This window comes from Panthera pardus, unplaced genomic scaffold, assembly GCF_024362965.1.
Source record: "Panthera pardus isolate Hobbes unplaced genomic scaffold, ASM2436296v1 HiC_scaffold_15, whole genome shotgun sequence".
In the NCBI taxonomy this organism is placed as follows: Eukaryota; Metazoa; Chordata; class Mammalia; order Carnivora; family Felidae; genus Panthera; species Panthera pardus.
Genome location: NW_026526710.1, coordinates 21,403,644 through 21,416,226, shown reverse-complemented (window position 1 = coordinate 21,416,226; position 12,583 = coordinate 21,403,644). Strand labels below are relative to the sequence as shown.

At 41.6% G+C, this 12,583-nt stretch overlaps 1 protein-coding gene across 1 annotated transcript in view; it reads right to left on the bottom strand.

Annotated features, from left to right (window-relative positions):
• LOC109261428 (ankyrin repeat domain-containing protein 26-like) overlaps positions 1 to 12,583 on the bottom strand; it is a 112,214-nt gene that overhangs the window by 75,645 nt on the left and 23,986 nt on the right. The window contains exons 6-8 of the mRNA XM_053902241.1: positions 12,544 to 12,580; positions 7,087 to 7,159; positions 185 to 314 (exon numbers count right to left, since the gene is read on the bottom strand). Of these exons, the coding sequence (XP_053758216.1) occupies positions 185 to 314; positions 7,087 to 7,159; positions 12,544 to 12,580 (240 nt within the window). The remainder of the gene's footprint in view (positions 1 to 184; positions 315 to 7,086; positions 7,160 to 12,543; positions 12,581 to 12,583) is intronic.

Here is a 12,583-nt window from a genome sequence, read left to right as displayed (position 1 = left end):
CAGGGGGTTCAAGAGTTTCCGGAAGCAAAAGGGGGCAGTACCTGGGATACTTATAAAGAAAGATAGCAACAGAAAAATATCTTCAAGAAAAAAGGATAATATATTTGGATCTACATACTTTCAGATTTTTCTCATACTGGCATTTCATCATAGGAAAATAACTCACAGAGATTCGCTAGCTTACCACTTCTGTAATTTTCATGCACTCCACCAGCAGAAGTCAAACTGTCATTAACTGTTTGCTCTGGTGGCACATTTTCAATAATACCAACACCATCTTCCTTTGCTTCCATTGCTGACTTTGCTGTTCCTTCCTAGAAAAACAGCACAAAACAAAAACCCAACTTCAGAAAAACATCACATTAATTCTTTTTCACGCACTCACCCACTCAGAAAGACAAGCACATACTGTATCTGTCAAGTCATAGCCACGATCCGGGGACGAGCTGGAAATATAAATAAAAGACAGAGTCTGTTCTATATGCTAGTAGCGGTAGAGACGCATGAAAACAGGTAAGGACAGAACAATACCATCCACTAGTTCTGCAAGGGAAGTGAATCACGTACAGTGAACGCACAAAGGAGAAAACACTTACATTTGGGAAGCTCAGCAAACTTCCCAGCTCAGCTGGGAAGATAGGGCTGTATCTTAAAAGACAGACAAAGTACACGGGGAGGGTGTGAAGGGCATTCTAGAATGAGCAAAAGGATCAACTATGAAATAATATAGTAAGTGACAACACCTATGCAATATGGCAAAACTGGAACAGAGTTATTGGGAATTGGATAGATAGAGAGATATTACTGGAACATCAGGACGAAACAAAAAAAAAAAAAAAACAAAGAGCAGTGTTATGCTAGAACATGAATTTTCTCCTTCAGGTAATGGGGATGCATTGAATAAGCAGAGGAGTGACATTGTCACAAGTATATTTTAGAAAGGTCACCCTGGCAGCAATGTAGGATGAACGTAAAGGAAGCAAAACCAGAAGAGTACTGCAAAATTATAGGTGAGCGAGTGAATTACAGGAATAACATATGAAAAATGGTCAGCAGGTACAAAATATCGAATGTGGTGAGTGACTGGATGCGGTCATTTCAGGGCAGTTCAGAGTCCAGGACTTTTCCTGTTTCAGGGCTGCTATTTTTTAGGCTAGGGAACACAAAGGACAGAGCAGATTACAGTCAGGAAAGAGGAAAGGGAAAGGGTCAGAAACAATGTCTTGAAACTAGGGCATATTAAATTTAAAGTGCCCAGGGGACTTCCAAAGAAAATGTTAGGGCCGCCTGAATGCCTCATTCCGTTAGCACCTGACTCTTGATTTTGGCTCCAGTCATGATCTCACAGTTCAAGGGTTCAAGGCCCCCGTCTGGTTCTGCGCTGACAGTGCAGGGTCTGCTTGCGATTTTCTCTCTCACCCTCTGTCTCTCTACCCCTCCCCACGTGTGCTCACTCTGTCTCTCTCTCCAATTAATAAATGAATAAACTTTAAAAAAACAAAAAGAAAGTTCAGATCAATGAATTTCAAGTAAGAAAAGGCCATCTGAAATATCTATAAAACATATGAAACTGATATAATAATGCAATCCTACACAGAACTGTGAAATTGTGAAAAGGAAAGTAAAAGGAGGCGGGAGGAGTTAGGATGGCAGAGGAGGGGGATCAGAATTTCCCTTGTCCCTCAAACACAGCAGTATTGAGGTCACAACACTTGGAATACCAGCAATACAGGCTGCAGAGGGACAGGAAAATCTCCACAGGTGCAAAGAGACAGCGTGGCAGGACAGAAGGGTGTGTATGCGAATTGGCAGAAATAAAATGGACAGCTCAGGCATGGAGTGGGGGAAGCCCTTTGGTGGAGCAACGAAAGGAAGAGAGAGAGAGGCTGTGGGAAGTGTATTTGGATATGAGAAAACCTGTCCGGACCACAGACCAAGGAGATGTCCAGAGAGCCAGTTTCTACTTTGCAAAACAGCCTTAGAAGCTAAAAAAAAAATTTTCAAGGCTGCCAGACTTTCTCTGGACCAGAGCTGCCACCTCCCATGCCTGGTGGGGAGGGAGTCGCCCGTAGGCTCTCAGGGCAACACTGGGAGAGAACACCTTGAGTATGGTGGAAAGAGGAGGTATTGCCCTCCCCAAGGGAAAAAGAACCTGCAGGCACGACCCAGAGGCCCTTTGTCCACTGTGCAGAGTGGCGCTACTCCAGAACCAGGTCTGAGCAAAGCGGGATCCTACAGGGTTTTGAATTCCAGCTCAGCGCTCAGGGAGCACAGGAGACTGTGCAGCAAGGCAAGCTGGCCCCCCAGGCTATTCTGTGAGGACGGCCTAAACAGTGAGTTTTGAGACACCTCGTGTGGGCAGGAGAGACTGGGGTGTCGCCATTTCTCTCCCCATGACCAACATCGTGGGGCTTCAGGGGATGGACAGTGAGCCTCAGTGGAGGCAGGCCCATGACACCAAACCTTGCCTCTCTGTGCCTGGTAACTGCTTCTCTATGGGAGTGAGACTGACACTGATGGGACCAGACAGCCCCTCCCCTAGACCAGCACAGCCACCAGTCCCAGCCACCAATAGACAACGCTCCTCTGGTTTTCTATCTCAGTTAGTTAGTTTGTTTGTTTGTTTTCATTTGAATTATTATTCTTTTTTCTTTTCGTTTTGAATGTTTATTTCTTTATTTGGAGAGAGAGAGAGACAGTGATCAAGCAGGAGAGGTGCCGACAGAGGGAGAGAGAGAGAATCCGAGCAGGATCCATGCTCTCACTGCAGAGCCCGATGGGGGTTTCGAACCCACCTACAGCGACAACATGACCTGAGCCAAATTCAAGAGTCAGACGCTTCACCAACTGAGCCACCCAGGAGCCCATCTTTTCTCTCCTTTTCTTTCCCTTTCTTCTCTTTTCCCTTTTTTCTCTTTCTACTCTCCTCTTTCCTCTTCTCCCTTGGGAATCAGCCCAGTAGTCTCGGGTTGACTTTGGGTCAAAGCTATTTATATGTATTTATATTTCCCCTCTGTTCTTCTGTTCTGGTTCTTTGTTTGTTGCTTTCATCGGGGACGTTCTCTATACTTTTCCAGATCTCCTTCTTCATTTTCCTCCCTCTGTTTCTGGATTAAGCCCTATAGCTCCTTTGAGTCACTGCCTGGTCTCTTTTTCCACTCCTGTCATTTCTCTCTTGTTTGGGCTAAGGATTCTTCACCACCCTCTTCTCCTTTTTTCCAAGATTACTTCAACAAACAAATCAAAGCACACTGGGTGGAAGGCCCAAACCACCACTCCAAGTAGCCAGAAAAGCAGCCAAAGACGCACCAACAGAGTGCACACGACACACTCCAAAAACACGTGTTCAACTGTCAGGCCCTGGAGAGTGTAGGACCCCTTTGTAATATAGTAGTACTCGCAGGTGTGGGACACAGAACAAGCTAGTAAAACACATAAAGGACAGGAAACTAGCCAAAACGACAAATCAGAAGAATTCTCCTCAAAAAAAAAAAAAAATTCCAGGAAGAAAGACAGCCAGAGAAGTGCTCGAAAGAGACAGAAACAATATATCTCATCAAGGTTTTGGAATAACACTCAGAAGACTCATAGCTGGGCTTGAAACCAAGCTGCTTCAGAGATCAAGGACCTAACGAATCATCACGATGAATGCTGAAAATGAAATGTTGTAAAGGAGATACAAAATAAACTAGATGCAGTGACAGCAAGGATGGGAGAAGCAGCAGACAGAATAGGTGAAATAGAAGATACAATTATGGACAAAGATGAAGCAGAGAAAGGAAAGAAAGGAAATTACTAGACTACGAGGCAGGTACCAGAGACCTAAGTGATTCGGTGAGATGAAATAATAGCCACATCACAGGAGCCCCAGAAGAAGAAGAGTGAGAGAAAGGGGCAGAAGGTTTATTTGAACAACTTATAGCTGAGACCTTCCCTCATCTGGGGAAGGAAACAGGCATCCAAGTCCTGGCGGCACAGAGAATTCCCTTCCAAATCAACAAAACCAGGTCAACACCACGACATGTCATAGCGAAACCGGAAAACTACAAAGATAAAGAGCGAATTCTGAAAGCAGCTAGGGACAAACGGGTCTTACTTAATCTACAAGGGAAGACACATAAGGGTAGCAGGAGACCTGTCCCATGAAACTTGGCAGGGCAGAAGGGAGGGGTAGGAAACGGTCAATGTGCTGAATGGGAACATATGCAGCGAAGAATCCTTTCCCCAGCAAGGCTGTCATTTAGAATCGAAAGAGAGAGAAAGGCTTTCCCAGACAGACAAAACCTAATGGAGTTCATGACCACTAAACCAGCCCTGCAGGAGATCCTAAGGGGCAACTCTGTGAGTGGAAAGCAGCAGAGACTAAGAAGGACCAGAGGCCTCACCTAAAGCATGAAACCTTCAGATAACACAATGACACTAAATCCGTATCTTTCACTAATCACTCTGCATGTGAATGCACTCAATGCCCCAATCAAAAGACACAGGGAATCAGAATGGATAAAACACAAAACAAAACCAAAGAACAAGATCCATCTACATGCTGTCAACAAGACACTGATTTTTGACCCCAGGACACCTCCAGATTCAAAGTGAAGGTAATGGGAGCCACCTATCATGCTACTAGAAGTCAAAAGAAAGCTGGAGTCGCCATACTTCCACCAGACAGACTAGATTTTAAACCAAAGACTGTAGTAACAGATTCAGAAGGGCATTTAATCATAATTAAGGGGTCTATCCATCAAGAGGAGCTAACAATTGCAAATGTTTATGTCCCCAAAGTGAAAGGCCCACACAGATGAATCCATTAATCACAAACATGAATAAATGTATACATACAAATACCATGGTTGTAGCCGACTTTAAGACTCCACGCATGGCAATAGGCGGATCATCAAGGTAGAAAATCAGTAAGGAAACACAGATCCAATGTGTTGGATTGGACCAGATGGTCCAATTGGATGGACCAATGTGTCATTGGACCAGATGTATTCAGATATACATAGATATATATTGGACTTAACATACGCATTTAGATACATGGATATCAATACAGATGTAGTGAGATCTTTTCATTTAACAGCAGCAGAATGCACATTCTTCTTAAGTGTACATAGAACATTCTCCAATATCAATGACATCCTGGGTCGCAAAACAGCCCTCCACAAATATAAAAGGACTGAGATCATACCTTGCATATTTTCAGATCACAACAACGAGCACTTGCTCATTCTTTCCCTCTCTCCCTCCCTTTCCAAGAGAAATACAAACATTACAAAAACATTTAGCTCAGCTCCTTCCAACAAAGAGGAAAGAAGAATAATAAACCTTGTGGGGCAATGAGTCATGGACGAAAACCACACACAGACCGTAGAATTCCATAACCAATATGTTGACAAGGGAGTTGACAGAAAGTGATGTACTAAAAGAACAGACACTAAAGAAATGGTTTCTGCAAGGAAACATTAGGCTACGGGTAAACGATTAAAAAAGAGCATGGTGGGGGAAACACATAGGTGGCTCAGTCAGTTCAACGTCCACCTTCAGCTCATGAGTCATGATCTCACGGATTGTGGGTTTGAGCCCCATATATATATATATATATATATATATATGTAGTGTATACATAAAACAGAGTCTTTGATTCACAGAATACCCCTGATAATACTGACTTTTATCACTCTACAGTTATCTGGTTATAAATACTGTAATAAAGAATTTAATTTTTTTCACTCTAAAAGAAATTGTTCAATTACTGGCATCTATCACTTCCTAAGAGCTATAAATTATTACTACACTAACAAAAGAACAGAACAAGAAAGGTTCCTAACACATCAACTTTCACTATGGAGAAAGAATTGGGAATGAGAATTCTAGGAAGAAATGTGAACCTTCAAAGGATGTATGTAATGGGACACAGATGGGGTTAACAAAACAAAGGCTGAGGAGTTTTTCTCTGCAATTCTAAGCTCACAATGGGAGGATACTAAAAATATACTGTAACCTTCTTTCTTATGTAACTGCTGATTTCCTCAATAGAATTCATTTGCGTTTTTACATATAAAACACCAAAACGGAATATAAACTGAAGCCTTACTTTTTAAATTCACATATTTAATTGTGATATATCATGTGTATTTCGTTACTTTTCAAATTCCATTCTACGGAATTCCATTTCCCTACTCATTTATTCACATTCAAAAACTATGACATTGCTTCTTCCAAGCAAGACTTTATTCTAGGAGCTCCACGAGTCAAACAAGTATGTTTCCTAACCTGCAGTAGCTTCTAATGATTTAGGGGCTTTGGAATGAATATTTAAATAAATATCAGATGTCTGAAACTTTAAATTTTAGAATCTGACACAAGGACTAGGAGGAGATAGTTTTAAAAGCTAGAATAGGAAAGATTTCTGAAATTAGAAATTTGACAACTTGGCTACGAAGAGCCTCTGCTCATAGAGCTACTCTCTTCAGCAAAATACGTATTCTTCAGGGAGATGCACAATTGTAACTTACTCTTCGTGGAGTTATTTCAAAAATACAGGGGAACACTTTTGTAAGGTAAATGTTGAGAAATAAGGTAAACACCTAAATTTCTACATTTTCTAATATTATTTTAGTCTAAATGTAGAACAAAGGATAGAGACAAGGGAAGATCCTGTATCTCACCAAAATAAAAACTCCTGGGGCGGAGCGCAACCTACAATAGATACTTGGATCCAATAAGATTTCATTTAGTCATGAGTATTATCAGTCATGTTAGTATCACAGTAAGAATCCTTATCCTTAACCAAATGTCATATTTCCTCCATTATGGGAAAGCTTTTCCCAATATAATTGCACGGTCATTATATATTTTCCAGCCCATTCTTTGATCAGCCTCCACCTCTAGGATTTACCAAAGGAAAACCAAACAAAACAAAACATTCAACGCGTCATGTATCTGTAAAGTGGTTTGTTCTTGCTAACTTTCCGTTACACACGTAAAATGATGATACACAGGCTACTGTTAAATTTTCAGAGTAAGTAAGAGAGAAAACTAAATTCAGAGCAGGAAAGTGAGTTTCACAGGAGGGTACTTTACCTCGGTACCAAAATCGAAGTCTTGGCTAGCTGATGTAGGCCATGAATCATCAGGACCAGGTTTCTCAGAAAGCCTTTAGAGCAAAAATATACAACAAAAACATGTTCATTTATTGAAAAACAAAATTTCAAAAATTAAGGGAAAGGTCGGCTATCTGTTTCTTCAACCAAGTTTCTTGGTATAATTAAACGGCCTCTGTTTTCTTCATTAAGTTTTACTTTAATTCCAGTAATAGTAACATCCAGTGTTATATTAGTTTATGAATATAGTGATTCACCAACTCCATACTCACCCTGTGCTCATCATGACAAGGGCACTCCTTCATCTCCATCACCTCTTTCACCCCTCCCACCACTCACCTCCTCTGGGAACCATCTGTTTGTTCTCTGCAGTTAAGAGCCTATTTCTTGGTTTGTCTCTCCCTTTTTTTTCTCCCTTTGCTCATTTGTTGTTTCTTAAGTGCTACATGAGTAAAATCATATGGTATTTTTCTTTCCCTGACTTTGCTTACCATACTACTCTCTGGCTTCAACCAGGTCATTGCAAATGACAAGATTTCATTGTTTTATGGTTGAGTAATATTCCAGTGTGTGTGTGTGTGTGTGTGTGTGTATGTGTGTGTGTGTGTGTGTGTGTGTGTGTGTGTGTACGGATATACTTATACACACACATACATAAATATAGGACTTCTTCGTTCACTCGTTTGTCCATGGACACTTGTGCTGCCTATTGGAAATAATGCTGCAATAAACACAGGGGTGCCTGTGTCTCATGGAATTCGAGTTTTTGTATTCTTTTGGGTAGTATCCAGTAGTGCAATTACTGGATCATAGGATAGTTCTGTTTTCAATTTTTTGAGGAACCTCTATACTGTTTTCCACAGGGGCCTCACCCATTTGCATTTCCACCCACAGTGCCAGAGGTTTCCTTTGTCTCCACATCCTCGCAAACACTTGATTCTCGTGTCTTGGAGTTTAGCCATTCTGACAGGTGTGAACGGGGTATCTCGTTGTAGTTTTGGGGAACATCTTTTCATGTGTCTGTTGACCATCTGCATGTTGTCTTTGGAAAAATGTCTGGCTATGTCTTCTGCTCATTTTTAAACTGGGCTTTTTTGGAGGGGGGTATGTTGCCTTGTATCAATTTTTTATACATTGTGGATACTAACCCTTTACAGGATTTGCAAAACATTTGCAAATGTGTTCTCCCATCCCAGAGGTTGCCTTTTAGTTTTGACAGTTTCCTTCACTGTGCGAAAGCTTTGTAGTTTGATGTAGTCCCCATAGTTTATTCTTGCTTTATTTCCCTTGGCTCAGGAGACATAACTAGTAAAATGTTGCTACAGCCAAATGTCAGAGAAATGACGGCCTGTGCCCTCTTCAAGGATTTTTTATGGTTTCAGGTCTCACACTTAGGTCTTTAATTCATTTTGAGTTTATTTCTGTCTATGGTAAAGAAATTGGTCCAGGTTCATTCTTTGGCATGTGGCTTGTCCAGTTTTCCCAGCACCATTTGGTGAAGAGACTGCCTTTTCCCCACTGGATAGTCTTTCCTGTGTGTGGAGGATTAACTGCCCATACAGTTGTGGATTTCTTTCTGGGTTTTCGGTTCTATTCCATTGAGCTGTGTGGCTATTTTTTACACCAGGACCCACCATACTGTTTGGATTACTACAGCTTTGGAATAAAACTTGAAATCTGATTGCGATACCTCCAGTTTTCCTCTTTTGCAATATTGCTTTGGCCATTCAAGGTTTTGTGGTTCTATACAACGTTTAGGATTGTTTGTCTAGCTCTGTGGCAAATGCTGTTGGTATGTTGACCGGGATTGCATTACATCGGTAGATCGCTTTGGGTAGTGTCGACACTTTAAAAATATGTATTCTTCCCATCTGTGAGCATCGGATGTCTTTCTCTTTCTTTCCGTCATCTTCAATTTCTTTCGTCAGTGTTTTACGATTTCCAGGGTACAGGTCTTTCATACTTTGGACCCTGTGTTAAAAAAGCTTTCAGTTCGCTATTTTGCCTCCACCTCTCCTAACCTGTGAAATCTCCAGGAAAGACCCAGTCTGAGTTTCCATAACCAAGTGTGACAGGCAGGGAATTTTCTGAAATGGTTGAGAATTAAATGTATAAAAGTTACCACAATGACTTCTCACCTCACATCTGTCAGAATGGCTCAGTTTCAACACACAGGAAACAACAAGGGTTGCTCAGGGTGTGGAGAAAAAAAACCCTTGTGCACTGGTCATGGGATGTAAATTGGTATCGCCACAGCGAAAGCCAGTATGGAGGGGCCTCAGCAAATTAAAAACTCAAATACCATAGGATCCAGTAATTCCACTACTGGGTATTTATTTACCCAAGGGAAATGGAAATACTAATTTGAAAAGATATATGCACCCATATATTTATTATAGCATTATTGACAATAGACAAGATATGGAAGCAACCCAAGTGTCCATCGATACATGAACAGACCACGTACACACACACCCATACACACACACACACACACACACACACACACACACACACACACTGGAATATTACGCAGCTATAAAACAGAATGAGATCTTGCCATCTGCAACATCATGGACATACCTAGACGGTATGAGGCTAAGTGAAATAAGTCAGACAGAGAAAGACAAATCCTATATGATTTCACTTCTATGTAGAATCTACAAAGGGGAACAAATGAACAAACAGAGAAACAGCAGAAACAGACCCATAAATGCAGAGAATTGACTGTTGCCAGGAGGGAGGGGAGGAGGGGGGATGGACAAAATGGGTGAAGGGGAAAGGGAAGATCAGGGTTCCAGTTACAGAGTAAATAAATCACAAGGCTCAAAGGTACACCATAGAGAATCTAGTCAGTGATATCGTAATAGCATTATACATTAACAGATGGGAGCGACACTTATGGCGAGCATGGTGGAGCATCCAGAGTTGTTGCATCACCTATTACATTGTGTGTCTGGTAGACCTCCGTTTAAGTAAATATGCCAAAGTGAAGGTTTCTATGTTATGAGTGGAAGTACTAACTAGAGATTAAAAGATTAAAAGTTCCCAAGGCCAACTTTGTTCCTACACTGGTCTTGCCGTATTGAGGTCCATAATAACTAGCAAGCCCTTCCAAGCCTTCAGGGGCATTCAGCTACCCAAGGAGAGAGACTGCGATCAAAATGGTCCTGGTAGTTGTGCCTCCATTTCTCTCTATGCTGCCTGAATATTTTCTTCCCTATGAGCTCCCACTCCTCCATCACTCTCTGGCATGGTTCAGTGACATTCTCCAACCTTTCAATCTTTAGCCTAGGAAGGCACAGACTCCTACAACAAGGATGGGCTCAAATGACCGAGGGTAGGAGCCATGTCCTGCTCCTGGGGAACAAGCTAATTGAGAGTCTCAGTCATCCACACAGTCACCTCAACTTACGCATGTTATCACCTATCCAGATGAAGCTCCCCTACTGATTTGACAAGTCAGTCCTACCCCTGCCCAGCCCTACAGGTACATGGGAAGGGCATCACAGATTTAGGAACAGAGGTGGAGTGAGGAGACAGCTTGCCTTGGGCCATACATCTCTGTAGTTCAGAATCTCCAACCCCCCACCCCCAATTCCTTGAGACGATCTAAGCCTTCCTCCCTTAGTGGGGGTGGAAGGAGAGGATATCATATTTCTATTTGCTGTAAACAGACTCTTCCCAGCAGCTCAAATGATTTTTCATCTCTCTCCTCAGAAAATCTGAGGTATGCTCGCACCTTCAATGAAACCAACACACACAAAAGCAGAAACCTGGTCAGGATCCTCTTGAACTCTCTATTTGAATATGCCTTTCTAAACAACTCCCCTGATCCTGGGTCCTTCATTCCTGTCATTCACCTTTATCTCACTTGGCATAAACCCCCATATTCTGACATCTTTTCTAAAACTCTTATTCCTATCCAACTCAGTGTTGTCCTTCTTGAAACCTGGTCTCCTCTGCTAATTCCATTCTTACCCTCCTTCATTGTATTCATTAGACCCACTCCCCAGCTTTCTCTTATTAAGACATTTGCCTGCAAGATGAAGACAAAACCAAAGAAAGGAAAGAAAGAAAGAAAGAAAGAAAGAAAGAAAGAAAGAAAACCCGAATTTAAATCTCATTTCTGTCAGTTATCATATCCAAATAGGTCACTTCAATCTCTTTTGAGTTTCAAATTCTCCATGGAAACAACCATTGGGCAAGGAGGTTAAACATAGGTTGAAGTACCAGAGGGTATTTTGATGAGTTAATCTCTGAGGTTCCCTACATCTTGAGATTCTAAGTGCTTTTGATTTGGCCTCTGGAAAAATGGAGAGTCCTTAGCTGGCAGAAGTGGAAAAGTTAATGGAAAAAAAAAAGAAATACCAAGAAAACCAGAGAAGAAAGTAAAAAGGTAAAACCACAGTACGGAAAAGTCATGGGGAAAGAAATCTCGAAAAAAAGAAAAAGTTTCCTAGAACTAGTCAAGGGTACTAGCCCAAAAGGAAACCAGACTGGGAACTTAGGCAACAGAGAATCTTACAGCAATATCTTCGAGATAGAGGCTGAATTTAATTAACGTAACATGGTCTACAACTAGGTATCCTTCCCTTACAGAAAACTCATTTGTCTCAAGAAGATGGGATATCACCACATCTAAGGACCTGCCTGACTCGATCTTGCTTATTATGTATAAAGCGTGACACCATGGCCATAGCTGACATCCACCCTAAAATCTCTGATGGCAAAAACAAGGGACTAGTTACCACTGCACTAATTACTTTTGTGAGAACTAGTGGTCAAACATATAAGGGCAAATGCTTGCACTAACCTGGTTTCTTAAGAAAACCCCAAATTAGAGTTCCGACATCATTACCTTTGACATTCTGAGTTGATCTGTCCTACGATCTGTGTCTTCATCTCAGTGCTGCTGAGGAACCAGAGAATGGATGTGGAAGCTACACAGGCTGATGGCCAAACCCCCTCAGCTGCTCATTAACTACGGAATCATGGGGCGAGTAATCAACCTCCCTGAACCACAGTTGCCAGAGTAATTAAAAGTAGGCTACAATAACACAGCTACTTTGTAAAGCTATGCAATGACTATATAACTTAACAGATGTTATGCATATGATATAATGTCCAGTCAAGGGTAGAAGACTCAAAACTGCTTTTGTTCTCTGCGTTCCCTTAGGAAACACATAATTTTCAGTTCATTCATTTCATTTCCTTTCCTTTCATTTTCCGTTTCCTTTCATTTCATTCCTTTATACTTTGAGAGTGAGTGCACACAGAAAGAGGGAAAGATACCACGAGGAGGCTGTCAGCGCAAATCCCGATGTGGGGCTTGAACTCACAAACCTGAGTTGAAATCAAGAGTCACACCCTTAACTGACTGAGCCACCCAGATGCCCCAATAAATGCCATGATTACAAATCCATAAAAATCCTACCTGGTGATAGAGTCTTCCTCAGCATTCTTATCTGCTCCTA